The sequence below is a fragment of the Salvelinus sp. IW2-2015 genome, unplaced genomic scaffold, assembly GCF_002910315.2.
Source record: "Salvelinus sp. IW2-2015 unplaced genomic scaffold, ASM291031v2 Un_scaffold2940, whole genome shotgun sequence".
Taxonomy (NCBI): Eukaryota; Metazoa; Chordata; class Actinopteri; order Salmoniformes; family Salmonidae; genus Salvelinus; species Salvelinus sp. IW2-2015.
The window spans coordinates 1-14908 of NW_019944235.1; the positions used below are offsets into that span (position 1 = coordinate 1).

The window sequence follows — 14908 nt, forward strand, 5'->3', positions numbered from 1 at the left end:
TGCCTCACCCTTACTTTTCCCTCTGGACTTGAGCCCAATGCACTGGTCCCCTCTCCTGCCCCAGAATAATTGCTGTCCCTCGTCCCAACCCCAATTATCTTTCTGCTCAGAACTTTGAGAGTTTAATTTAATATTTTACTGTACAAAGAACTGTGGACTCAAATACTGTTTTTTAATAATAAAAGAAATGAAAGATGTGCTGAATATTTTTGCTCGTAGCAGTCAAATTTAGTGTTTTTATTTTTTTTGTGGGTGGGGGATCGGCCTAAATACATGGTTCCCTGAGGACTGACCCCTAGTGGTGATAAAAGGAGGCACAAGTTGCTGCAAATGCATTTCCAAAACAGCTACTAAAATGGACCAGTGAGGACACTTCTGTTACTGCTAACTGTTTTATTCCATGCTAAAATGTTTAGGTAATATCCATCCTGTTATATGAATCTCAAACACAAGTAGATGTTACACTATATATTTCAGGCATACGGTATAGAGAAGACATTGTCATTGTGACCAAAGATACATTTTTCAACACTGACATTTAATTTAGCTTTTACATGTGACATGCGATAAATACAACCGAGAACATTTGCTTCAGTTTGCACATTTCCTACTGCAACAATGTGGAAATGATATCTCCTCTTTAGAAATGCACAAAGGCTTAGGGAGAGGGGTGACTATCAATTGGTAATACAAGAATATGCCTTTTTTTACCTGGAAGTAAAAACAATACTTCAACGTAGCCAACCTTCATCTTGAAATGCTGAACTTCTATCCTTTTAGGAATTCTATTTTTCCATAAAATAAACATTGAATGAAATGACGAGGCTGTGCGTGATTGACAGGACATGCAGAACTACTGTAAATACTGAGGAAGACCGTCAACTTTATACAAATGCGTTAGAAAAAGAGTAACTGAAATGAGACCTAAAAACACATTTGGAATGAGAGGTGTAAACTGATACCCCTCTTTAGAAATGCACAAAGGCTAGCGAGAGGGTGGACTATCAAATGGTAATACAAAAATAGAATCAGGTAGGCTCTTTCAATTTGAGAAGTAAAATAAAAACAACAATACTCAACGCAGCCAGCCTTCATCTTGAAATGCTTAAACTTCTATCCCTCCAGGCATTCCTTCTCCTTTCTATTTCCTTGTTATAGAAATCAAACAAAAAAATCGAATGGAGGACAAGGGTGTGCATGACATACGGGACATGCAGAACTTACTGTTAATACTGAGGAAGACAGACGACTTAATACAAAAGCGTTAGAAAAAAGAGCAACCGAAATGAGCCTCCTGGAATAAGAGATGTTGGAGTAGTAATGTTATAAATATGACATTCAGGAGTCAACTGCTCTCTCCCTCATCCATCTTTCCTCATCCTCTTACTAATCTTCTTTCCAGAACCAAACACAATGTGAAAATTACCACCCAATTCTCTAAGGTACAATACCTCACCAAAACCCTAGTAATTGGTATCAATTTACTCTCATAGGCTTTGTAAGCATCTTTAATGACAAATTATATTGTGGTTGTTTATCTAAACATGTTCCTAAGTGGTAAACTCAACATATGGGCTGCATTTCATGTATAACCTCACATGTTCTCTAATCCTCTCTCAGAACTCTTGTCATTCAGCCCTTAAAAAACCCTTCAGCTGCCAAGGCCTCTTTGAAAGTTACGGTCAAAGAGTTGATAGTCACATCGGTCACAATCACTTTGCCAGGATTCACTTCTGTGCCACTACTGTCTGGACACTGTGTCACAACCTCTTCACCTTGCTGTTTTGTGTCATTCTCCACCACTTCCTCTGCAACCTCAACATCGGTACAGACCACTGAACCATCAGACACGGTTTCATCTCCAACATCCACCACTGAAGTGCTATCCCTGTCAATCAGAATATGTGTCCCCATCTCCTCTACCCTGTCAATAAAATAATCTGTCCCCAACCCCTCTACCCTCTCAATAGCATTAGCTGTGCCTAACCTTTCTACCTTGTCAATCAAGGTATCTGTCCCCAATTCCACTTCTGTGGCACTGTCCACTAACCTATTGCTAATGTTAAGGTATTTTGGTCCCTCTGCAGAAACACAGCTCTCTGATTGGTCAGTCCTATCCATTTGTTCCTGTCCAGTTTCAGAGGTCCCACCGTCTGAGCTGTACCCTGCCCCTGTCACCGTCAACAAGGCCCCACCCCCCAATGTCTCATCTCCAGAGCCCAGTGCGGAACCACAACTCTCCACTCTGTCAGTCGTCGACTCCACCTCCTGCTCCATCATGGGAGAGCTGCACTCTGACCGGCTATGCCCTTAAGAGAGAAAGAGACAGGAAATGAGATCAATATACCACAAATAGGACCAATCCTGACCTTCAAGCCGAGATAAAAAAATAGATGATCAAATATTTCATTAAATGTTTGATAGAAAACAAACTGAATAGACTGTTTTCACGTGTGTCTGTTGTTAACTCTGATTCCGGTCTCTCCTCTGCGCCTTGCCATTCATGCTCCATGGGGTCCTGTATGCGGGTCAGTGGTTGAAGGGAATTGTTGTCAGACACAGGTTTGGACACCCTCTGCTTGTTCTTGCGTCTTGCCAGGCGGCGGTAGACGCTCCCTCCCTCCCCCGCCCTGWATGGCAGACTGCCCTGGTCCAGCTCGGAGCCCATGGAGCGGGTAAGGGAGAGGCGCAGACGAGGGGTATCTGGGACTTTGTGTGCACTACGGAGGTCCATGGCATAGATATTCTGTAGGAGAAGAGAAGACTAAAGCCGATGTCACACGTAGCAATCTGGACGCAATTTCTGTTGATTGCAACAAAGTGGCATCAGTGATGCTCAGTGTGTCACCCCAAAAATTGCCTGCAACTTAGTTGCAACGCAAGAGATAGAAATCAATCCTATGTCACGCAACTGACTGTATGCAATGTCCAATCAGGGCGCAGAAAAAAGTTTACGAGTGGTCATATCGTTCCGTTCGGAACTCCGACCCAGTACACTAATGGCCAATCTTCAAAAAGGGCTTTAGTCTTTGAGATACCACTACCCGGGGTATAACAAAGCACAACCATGTTTTTCCATATCTCTAAGGTCTCCCATACAGTGCCTTCGATAAGTATTCAGACCTCTTAACTTCTTCCACATTTTGTTACAGCCTTATTCTAAAATGGATTAAAGAAAGAAAATCCTCAGCAATCTACACACAATACCCAATAATGACAAAGCGAAAAACGTTTTTTAGAAATGTTTGCAAAAAATAAAAAACAAATACCTTATTTACATAAGTATTCAGACCCTTTGCTATCAGACTCGAAATTGAGCTCAGGTGCATCCTGTTTCCATTGATCACCCATGACATGTTTCTACAACGTCATTGGAGTCCACCTGTGGTAAATTAAATTGATTGGACATGATTTGGAAAGGCACACACGTGTCTATATAAAAGGTCCCACAGTTGACAGTGCATGTCAGAGCAAAAACCAAGCCATGAGGTCGAAGGAATTGTCCGTAGAGCTCTGAGACAGGGTTGTGTCGAGCAACAGATCTGGGAAAGGGTACCAAAACATTTCAAAGGTCCCCAAGAACAGAGTGGGCTCCATTCTTCTTAAATGGAAGAAGTTTTAGAACCACTAAGACTCTTTCTAGAGCTGGCCGCCCGGCCAAACTGAGCAATCGGGGGAGAAGGTCCTTGGTCAGAGAGGTGACCAAGAAGCCGATGGTTACTCTGACAGAGCTCTAGAGTTACTCTGTGGAGATGGGAGAACCTTTTGGAAGGACAACAGTAAAAGGCACATGACAGCCCACTTGAAGTTTGCCAAAAGGCACCTAAAGACTCTTAGACCATGGGAAACAAGATTCTCTGGTCTGATGAAACCAAGATTGAACTCTTTGGCCTGAATGCCAAGCGTCACATCTGGACAACACCTAGCACGATGAAAACAGAGTGGTCAGGAACCTCAGACTTGGGCGAAGGTTCATCTTCCAACAGGACAACGACCTAAAGCACACAGCCAAAACAACCCAGTATTGGCTTCGGGACAAGTCTCAATGTCTCAGCCAGAGCCCGGACTTGAACCAGATCGAACATCTCTGGAGAGACCTGAAAATAGCTGCGTAGCGACGCTCCCCATCCAACCTGGCAGCTTGAGAGGATCTGCAGAGAAGAATGGGAGAAACTCCCCCAATTTAAATTTTTTATTTCACCTTTATTTAACCAGGTAGGCCAGTTGAGAGCAAGTTCTCATTTACAACTGCGACCTGGCCAAGATAAAGCAAAGCAGTGCGACACAAACAACACAGTTACACATGGAATAAACAAACGTACAGTCAATAACACAATAGAAAAGTCTATATACAGTGTGTGCAAATGAAGTAAGATTAGTGAGGTAAGACAATAAATAGGCCATAGTGGCAAAATAATTACAATTTAGCAATTAAACACTGGAGTGATAGATGAGTAGAAGATGAATGTGCAAGAAGAGTTACTGGGGTGCAAAGGAGCAAAAAAAGAAATAATATTAATAAAATAACAATATGGGGATGAGGTATTTGGGTGGGATATTTACAGATGGGCTATGTACAGGTGCAATGATCTGTAAGCTGCTCTGACAGTTGATGCTTAAAGTTAATGAGGAGGATATGAGCCTCCAGCTTTAGTGATTTATGCAATTTGTTCCAGTCATTGGCAGCATAGAACTGGAAGGAAAGGCGGCCAAAAGAGGAGTTGGCTTTGGAGGTGACCAGTGAAATATACCTGCTGGAGCGTGTGCTACGGGTGGGTGCTGCTATGGTGACCAGTGAGCTGAGATAAGGCGGGCAAAGACTTATAGATGACCTGGAGCCAGTGGGTTTGGCGACAAATATGAAGCGAGGGCCAGCTAACGAGAGCATACAGGTCGCAGTGGTGGGTAGTATATGAGGCTTTGGTGACAAAACGGATGGCACTGTGATAGACTGCATCCAATTTGCTGAGTAGAGTGTTGGAGGCTATTTTGTAAATTACATCGCCGAAGTCAAGGATTGGTAGGATAGTCAGTTTTACGAGGGTATGTTTGGCAGCATGAGTGAAGGATGCTTTGTTGCGAACTAGGAAGCCAATTCTAGATGCTTGATGTGAGTCTGGAAGGAGAGTTTACAGTCTAACCAGACACCTAGGTATTTGTAGTTGTCCACATATTCTAAGTCAGATCCGTCCAGAGTAGAGATGCTAGACGGGTGGGCACTCGGTTGAAGAGCATGCATTTAGTTTTACTTGCATTTAAGAGCAGTTGAAGGCCACAGAAGGAGAGTTGTATGGCATTGAAGCTCGTCTGGAGGTTTGTTAACACAGTGTCCAAAGAAGGGCCAGAAGTATACAGAATGGTGTCGTCTGCGTAGAGGTGGATCAGAGAATCACCAACAGTAAGAGCGACATCATTGATGTATACAGAGATAAGAGTCGACCCGAGAATTGAACCCTGTGGCACCCCCATAGAGACTGCCAGAGGTCCGGACAACAGGCCCTCTGATTTGACACACTGAACTCTGTCTGAGAAGTAGTTGGTGAACCAGAAATACAGGTGTGCCAAGCTTGTAGCGTCATATCCAAGAAGAATCGCTGCCAAAGGTGCTTCAACAAAGTACTGAGTACAGGGTCTGAATACAATTTTTTAATTAGCAAAAATGTCTAAAAAACAATTTCTGCTTTGTCATTATGGGGTAATGTGTGTAGATTGATGAGAGGGGAAAAAACGATTTAACCAATTTTAGAAAAAGGCTGTAACCTAACAAAATGTGGAAAAAGTCAAGGGGTCTGAATACTTTTTGAATGCACTGTATATGAAATGGATGGTTGTGTAAAAATATTTTTTTACTCAAACAGGACAGAATAATGCCTGGCTGGAGGGGTGGTGGGCCACATACGCTCATTTAACCCAATATTGCAAGCTCTGATATTGCTAACATTTGGAATATGAGCAGTCAATTGTCTTCCCTACATACAAAAAAAAACATTAGGACATTTGACTCCAAATCCATTTTCAAACACAGATTCAACCACAAAGACCATTGAGGTTTTCCAATACCTTGCAAAGAAGGGCACCTATTGGTAGATGGGTAAAAATCGTGGATGGTGTATCAGCACACCGAGTCACTACAAATATAGAGTAGTCCTTTCTAACTCAGTTGCCGAAGAGGAAGGAAACCACTCAGGGATTTCACCATGAGGCCAATGGTGACTTTAAAACAGTTTGAGTTTTACTTAATCTTGAAATCGAGTTCTTCCTATGCTATAAGTAGTAAGACAGCACCACTGAATCATTCATTTTTAACTATGAAACCACCCAAGTCCCGTCTTGGCAACTGCAGGCAGTGAGGGTATAATACGCACTGCCCTGCCGGAGAGTGTCACTCTTGCTTTATTCAGCAACTGCTGTTTATCAAAGCCACCATTCTTATCATCTGTAAATTCATCTATACTTATGTTTCGTCTAAACTGCTCAATTTCAGACGGCCTACAACTTCGACCGAGCGGCGAAGAACATACAGTACCAGTCAAAAGTTTGGACACCTACTCATATGGAATCATATAGTAAACAAAAAAGTGTTCAACAAATTAAAATATATTTTATATTTGAGATTCTTCAAAGTAGCCACCCTTTGCCTTGATGACAGGTTTGCACACTCTGGGCATTCTCTCAACCAGCTTCATGAGGTAGTCACCAGGAATGCATTTCAATTAACCTTTTTCAGCTAGGGGGCAGAATATTTATGTTTGGAAAAATAACGTTCCCAAGGTAAACAGACTATTTCTCAGGTCCAGATGCTAGAATATGCATATAATTGACAGATTAGGATAGAAAACACTCTAAAGTTTCCAAAACTGTCATAATATTGTCTGTGAGTGTAACAGAACTGATTTTGCAGGCGAAAACCTGAGGAAATCCAACCCGGAAGTGCCTTTTATTTGGAAAAATCCCTGTTCCATTGCCTGCCCCTCCATTTAAAGGGGTATCAACCAGATTCCTTTTCCAATGGCTTCCTCAGGCTGTGACCAGGCTTTAGACATAGTTTCAAGCTTTTATTTAAAACAATTAGCGAGATTTTTCAAAACGCGTCAGGTGTCCTTTGACTAGTTCCTGTGCGCGAAAGATGTAGCTCGACATTTTCTTTCTCTGTAATATTGAATAGTTTACCGTCCGGTTGAAATATTATCGATTATGTATGTTAAAAACAACCCGAGGATTGATTATAAAAAACGTTTGACATGTTTCTACGAACATTACGGATACTTTTTGGAATTTTCGTCTGCCTTTCAGGACCGGAACGAGCCTGTGGTTTTCTGAACATAACGCGCAAACCAAATGGCGGTTTTTGGTTATAAAACTAATCTTTATCGAACAAAAATAACATTTATTGTGTAACTGGGAGTCTCGTTGAGTGCAAACATCCGAAGATTATCAAAGGTAAGCGATTAATTTTATTGCTTTTCTGACTTTCGTGACCAAGCTAATTTGCGGCTAGCTGTTCTTACTGTTTTGTCTAGTGATTGATAAACTCACAAACGCTTGGATTTGCTTTCGCTGTAAAGCATATTTTCAAAATCTGACACGATAGGTGGATTAACAACAAGCTAAGCTGTGTTTTGGTATATTTCACTTGTGATTTCATGATTATAAATATTTATTTATTTATTTATTTTTAAATTTGGCGCTCTGCAATTCAGCGGTTGTTTACGAAAATGATCCCGCTAAAGGGATCCGTGCGTCAAGAAGTTAACAGGTGTGCCTTGTTAAAAGTTAATTTATGGAATTTCTTTCCAATCAGTTGTGTTGTGATAAGGTAGGGGTGGCATACATAAGATACCCTATTTTCTAAAAGACCAAGTAAATTTTATGTCAAGAACAGCTCAAATAAGCAAGCAGAAATGACAGTCCATCATTATTTTAAGACATGGAGGTCAGTCAATGTGGAAAATTTCAAGAACTTTGAAAGTTTCTTCAAGTGCAATTGCAAAAACCATCAAGCGCTATGATGAAACTGGCTGTCATGAGGTCCGCCACACGAAAAGAAGACCCAGTGCAAATGAATTACTTAAAAATCATATAATGTGATTTTTTGGATTTTTGTTTTAGATTCTGTCTCTCACAGTTGAAGTGTACCTATGATAAAAATTACAGACCTCTACATGCTTTGTAAGTAGGAAAACCTGCAAAATCGGCAGTGTATCAAATACTTGTTCTCCCCACTGTATGTGTTTTTTCATAGTTTTGATGTCTTCACTATTATTCTACAATGTAGAAAATAGTCAAAACAAAGAAAAACCCTTGAATGAGTAGGTGTGTTCAAACTTTTGACTGGTACTGTATATTTTTTATTTTCTTTAGATTCCTTCAACATCGGTCCGTTTAGTAGCCTGAGTCAGCTAGCTTGCTAGCCATTTTTAGCTAGTAGTCCTTCTAGCTAGCTAGCTAATGCATCACACTTGCAGGAGACCAAAGATTCTGATGTCATTATTTAATATTCACCTTCCCAATCACACTCAAAGTGTGGTCGTAAGCTTTGAGTGAAGGTACCAGACGGATTCCATTAGGTTTTTCTGAGTTATAATGATTTTTCTCCTCAGGCCGAGATCACGTTCCCTGCCGGGATAAAATAGTACTTCAAGTGCAAGGCACACATGTCGGGGAGGGATGGTCACAGAGACTACGCTCGATGGCTTGGAACAGAGCACGGAAGTGGCTCTTACGGACCCCTTCTTCTGTATCCACTGCTCCGGGGTTCCCCTGCCTTCCCTCCACCACCCAGCTCCCGGGAGCCTACGGACGAGTGGGTGAGGTGCAGCTCTCCAATACTCGACAGAGCCTCCACACCTCTGCCCTTCTCCAACCTGCTGCTTATTTCGAGGACGCAGCACACCGGGAGCTGAGAGACTTGCATGCCAGTCAGTGGGACGCTATGGAGATCCTGGCTCAGATGAAAGGGCTCAGAGTGAGGGTGACATAGAGGAGGACAATGAGAGATGCCGGCTGCCCCTCCGATCTCTGACAAGGACCCTTACAACAAGGAGTTCATGGAGGTCCTGGGCAGGGCTGTGACTAAGCTAGGCCTGTCTTGGCCAGATCCACAACCAGCCCCTGAAACCATACTGGTAGGGGCTTTCTTCCCACCGTCAGTCACCCAGTCTCTGGCATGATAGCCAGCCCTGCCCTAGACCCTTCCCCCTGTTCTCAGATGTCAGGAATGAGGTGAGGCAATCCTGGGAGAAGCCACAACAGACACGCTCTCCCATCCAGAGCTTCAACTCATGGTCCAGGATCGACACAGAGCCCGAGCTGGGATTTCTATCCATGAGCCTGCTTGAAGAAACCATAGCCTCACACCTCTCAGCAGCCTCTGCGGCAGTGAAGCCACAGCTATCATCCAGAGCATGACATATTACCGCTTCCCTGGCGGAGAAGTCTTACAAGGCAGCCGGCCAAGTCAGCAGCCATGTTGAACACCATGGCCATCCTCCAGGCCTACCAGGCCCAGCTCCTCCGGGACAGGGAACAGCAGGCTACTGCAGAGATGTACGTTGAGCTCAGGAAGGCGACAGACTTCACTAATAGAAAGAGCCTCTAATAGAAAGAGCAGACCTGTCCAGCAGACTGAGTGTATGGAAACACGCATGCGCAGCTCCCCCTTGGGTACTGAATACAATTTGGAAGGGTTACACATTGCAGTTCGCTAGTGTCACGCCCATGACAGTTTCAGCTCAAGTGGCCCCTATTCTAGAACAGGAAATAACCTCCCTTGGAGGAAAAGGAGCTATTCGCCCAGTTATGGAAGCAGACAAAAACACAGGTCATTATCAGAGATATTTTCGAGTGCCAAAGAAAGGCAGTGGCATGAGACTGATCTTAAATTTGAGGGTGTTGAACAAATCATTACGAAAACTACCTTTTCGCATGTTAACACACCGCCGTCTATTCAAAGTAGTCAGACAGACAGGATACGGATATTGTGCTATCTAGACGACTGTCTTATAATAGCGAAGTTGAGAGAATTGGTCGAGACACACACCAGGATAGTGATAAATCATATCCACAATCTGGGTTTCCTGATAAACTGTGAAAAGAGTTGTCTCACTCTTCGTCAACAGACAAGCTTCTTAGGCTTGGAACTGAACTCTATGCGCTCACGTCTAACAGTCACCAGACAGAGGTGCATTCTGACTGCAGCACGCCCACTCCACCGGAGCCGTACTTTCAGGGCTCGCCGGGTTATGGTTTTACAGGGGCTGATGGTTGGGGCATCAGCAGTCTTACCACTTGGCCTATTACGCATAAGACCTATCCAACAATGGTTTATAAGCCAACGCATTCATCCGAACAGAGACCGTTATCGAATGATAACCATTACGTGGCAATGTCACCACAGTCTATCCTTCTGGCAAAGCCCAAGAATACTCTCAGCTGGGGTCCAGCTGGGTCCAGTAGTCTTGCAGGTTGTCATAAAGACCGACACCTCCCTGAAGGGATGGGGGGCAGTTTACGACGGACACATAACGAACAGTCAGTGGGAAGAACACAAATCTTCATATAGATGTTTTGGAGCTGGAAGCGATACGGCTGGCTCTATTACATTTTGCCCCCAGGATAGAGGCAAAATTCATTGTCGGAATGAATCACGTTCTGATTCATTCCGACAACTCAACCTCGATCGCGTACGTCAATCGCCAGGGCGGAGTCCGCTCACTGGCCATGCACCAAGTGGCATCACGGATACATCTGTGGGCACACACACACCTGCGCTCACTGTCAGCAGCGCACATTCCAGGCCAGTTGAATCTAGGTGCAGACCTATTGTCGAGGGGAGAGCCTCAGTCTGCGGAGTGGCGTATCCAGCCACAGGTGATAGAGGTGATTTGATGCCAGTTTGGACGAGCCCACGTAGATCTGTTTGCATCTTGAGGCGCAACACATTGCCCTCTTTAGTATTCCATTCTGAACGACAACCCACCATTAGGTCATGATGCCCTGGCCCACCAATGGCCCTGAGCTCATCTATATACATTTCCTCCAATTCCCCTGCTACAACATGTCTTGGACAGAGTGAGTGAGCACATGGTTTGCAGACCTGAGTTCAATGGTGTCCGGAGCGCCTTTGATACTCCCGTTACGCACTGACATTCTGTCTCAGGCGGGAGGGGAACATCTTTTAAATGACGGGTTACCTCTGACGGTTATCGAGACTATAGAGTGCTAGGGCTCCTTCAAGGCACATAGTGAAGAACCAATGCACTGCAGTATCGGTATCATACTGAGCTTCCTTCTGAGTCCGTTTGATAAAGGCCTTTCTCCTTCTACATTGAAGGTCTATTTAGATGCTATATCGGTGCCATGCTGATATAGATGGTAAGCACGCGGGAAGCCACATTTTGGCCTTGGTTTATGAAGGGCACCCGTCATCTGCGCCAGCCTACATGTCTATTCCCCAGATGGGATTTGGTCACAGTTCTGGATGCGTTAACTAACACTCCTTTCGAGCCTATAGACTCAATAGAATAAAAATTCCTCTTGTTTAAAGCGGCGCTACTATTAGCCCTTGCCTAGGCGATACAAGTAGGTGACCTGGCGGCCTTCTCCGTGCACGAGTCATGCATGGTGTTCTCAGAGGAAAGCGAAGGGTTACATTGACACTTAACCTTGCTTATTTGCCTAAGATCATTACATCTGGTTTTAAATCTATGGTTATTGATCTAGCTACATTCTATTAGAGGTGTGAACATCTTTGGCACTACTCCGGGGCGTTTCATTGGACAAGGTATGTGCGGGAGCTTCTTGGGCAACACTTCACACTTTTGTCAGGTTCTATAGTCTTGACATGACTGCGTCTCGTTGTCACATTCAGTACTGGCTGCAGCCAGACGTTAGTCCCTGTGTTACCTATTTCTTATTAATTGTATCACATAGCCTTTGCCTTTGACTGTCTTATCCTGGTCTTGAGTTTGTTATATCAGGGTTATCCCCTTTAGACCACTTGACTGTGCCCGGCAGGCTGCGCAGCGGTGCCAACCCTGATGACCAGCAAGGTTGGTTATATACGATATAGCAAAGTAAGAACTCGGGGCTTGCTAGAGTGACACTCTCCGGCAGGGCAGTGCGTATTATACCCTCGTAGGGCGGGGCATTATGCATCATGGCCCGGAGGAGACAATCACTGCCTGCTAGGGCCAAGACAGGACTTGGGTGGTTTCAAAGCAGAAAATTATTCAGTGGTGCTGTCTGGAGACAGCTTATAGCAAAGTCAGAACTCTCGTTCTTCATTCATAAAACCAGGGTTGTAGTACAACCCATTCATTTAATGGCTGTGATAGGAGAAAACTGAGGATGGATCAACAACATTGTGGTTACTCCACAATACTAACCTAAATGACAGAATGAAAAGGAAGCCTGTACAGAATACAAATATTCCAAAACATACAACCTGTTTGCAATAAGGCACTAAAGTAACCCCGCAAAATTTTGGGCAATGAAATGTACTTTATGTCCTGAATACAAAGCGTTATGTTTGGGGCAAATCAATTACATCACTAAGTACCACTCTTCCTATTTCAAGCATGGTGGTGGCTGCATCATGTTATGGGTATGCTTGTCATCGGCAACGACAAGGGAATTTTTTAAGATAAGAAGAAACGGAATAGACCTAAGCACAGGCAAAATCCTAGAGGAAAACCTGGTTCAGTCTACCTGGTTCAGTCTACTTTCCATAGACACTGGGAGACAAATGCACCTTTCAGAAGGAAAATAACCTAAAACACGGCCAAATATACACTGGAGTTGCTTACCAAGATGACATTGAATGTTCCTCAGTGGCATAGTTACAGTTTTGTCTTAAATCGGCTTGAAAATCTATGGCAAAACTTGAAAATGGCTGTCTAGCAATATTCAACAACCAACTTGACAGAGCTTGAAGAATAAAAATAATAATAATGTGCTAATCCAGGTGTGCAATGCTCTAAAAGACTCACAGCTGTAATCACTGCCAAAAGAGATTCTAACATGTATTGACTGTGTCAATACTTATGTAAATTAGATATTTCTGTATTTTTTTTTCAATATATTTGCAACAATTTCTAAAAACATGTTTTCACATTGTCATTATGGGTGTAGATATGTGTGTAGATATGTGAGATAAAAAATATATGTGAGATAAAAATATATGTGAGATAAAAAATATATATTTAATAGATTTTGAGTTCCAGTTGTAACACAACAAAATGTTGAATAAGTCAAGGGGTCTGAATACTTTCTGAAGCCACTGTATAAAAAGGCAGCAGACTGCTTGGGATGGCAACACCACAAGCCTATGAGTGTCAATGAGGCAACTGGGAGGCTCCAATGAAAGGAAAGAGAATTATCCAACCCTGGACTCTGGCACCCTCTCCCTAGTTCTACAACTTGCCCTCACTGTACTATAACTTGCACCTCCAGGATTGGGCTCTTAAGTCACATCCTTATCATCCAAGATGGCGTAGCAGTAGGACGTGTCTTTGTCTTGTCTTGTCCCGTGTAAATAGTCTTCGTATTTTTCGTATACATTTCGTATATATTTTAATTTCACTTTCCATCTAGGAACTGAATATACATTCCTAAGGCCTACTTCAACTTCAGTGCCTCTTTGCTTGAACATATGGGAAAATCAAAAGAAATCAAGCCAAGACCTAGGAAAAAAAAAAGAAGTAGATGACTCCAACGCAGTCTGGTTTCATCCTTGGGAGTCAATTTCCAAACGCTGAAGGTACACGTTATCTGTAAACAATAGTACGCCAAGTATAAAATCACATGGGACACGGCAGCCGTCATACGCGATCAGGAAGGAGACGCGTTCTGTTCCAGAGATGAAACCGTACTTTGGTGCGAAAAGTGCAAAATGATCAGAACAACAATAGGACTTGTGAAGATTTGCTGGAGGAAACAGGTCAAGGTATCTATATCCACGTAAACGGGTCTATATGACGATACCTTTTGAAACGCAACGTCAGCAATGAAGAGCGACTGCTCCAAAACGCATAACACAAAGCCAGACTCGGTTTGTTAATGCACATGGGACAAAGATCGTCTTTTGGAGAAATGTCTCTGGTTGATGAAGCACAAAATTGAACTTTGGGCCATAATGAATCATTGTGGTTTGGAGGAAAAAGGGGGAGTCTTGAGCGCAAGGAGAAACATCCAACGGAAGCTACGGGCGGTGGCGATCATGTTTGTGGGGGTGCTTTGCTGAGGAGGGACTGGTGCGTCACATAATAGATGAACATATGAGGAAGGAAATTGTGATATATGAAGCCTCATCTCAGACATCAGTCGAAGTTTAAGCTTGTGTAAATGGGTCTTCCAAATGGACAATGATCCAGCATATCTTCAAAGTTGTGGCAAAATGGCTAAGGAAACAAAGTCAAGGTGTTGGAGTGTCCATCACAAAGCCTAGACCTCAATCCTAAAAATTGTGGGCAGAACATGAAAAGCGTGTGGCAAGCAGGAGGCTAGCAACTGACTCAGTTACAGTCCAGCTCTGTAGGAGGAATGGGTCAAAAATTCACCCCCAATTATTTTTGGGAAGGCTTGTGGAGGCTACCGGAAATGTGTTGACTCAAGATTAAACACATTTAAGGTAAATGGCTACCAACCTAATGATGTTATGTATAACTTCTGACCCATGGGAATGTGCTTGAAAGAAATAAAAGCTGACATAATATTCTCGTCTACTATTTATTCTGTTAATTTTCATTCTTAAAAAAGTGGTGATCTAACCTGACCTAAGACAGATCTTTTTCTAGATTAAAGTTAGGATTGTGGAAAAACTGAGTTTAAATGTATTTCGCGTACTAGGTGTATGTAACTTCCCGACTTATATGTATGTTGGAATTACTGCAACAGTTTTCCAGACACA

At 43.1% G+C, this 14908-nt stretch overlaps 1 protein-coding gene across 2 annotated transcripts in view; it reads right to left on the reverse strand.

The window, feature by feature from the left end:
• Positions 1-1001: 1001 nt before the first annotated feature.
• The window catches only part of LOC112075019 (chromobox protein homolog 8-like), a 33540-nt gene continuing 19633 nt past the window's right edge, over positions 1002-14908 (reverse strand). The window contains exons 5-6 of one of the 2 annotated variants that reach the window (XM_024142070.2): positions 2452-2746; positions 1002-2309 (exon numbers count right to left, since the gene is read on the reverse strand). In XM_024142070.2, coding sequence (XP_023997838.1) covers positions 1633-2309; positions 2452-2746 — 972 coding nt within the window. In that variant the 3' untranslated portion in view covers positions 1002-1632. Of the gene's footprint in view, positions 2310-2451; positions 2765-14908 lie in introns of both variants that reach the window. The other variant, XM_070440741.1, reaches the window with a different exon arrangement.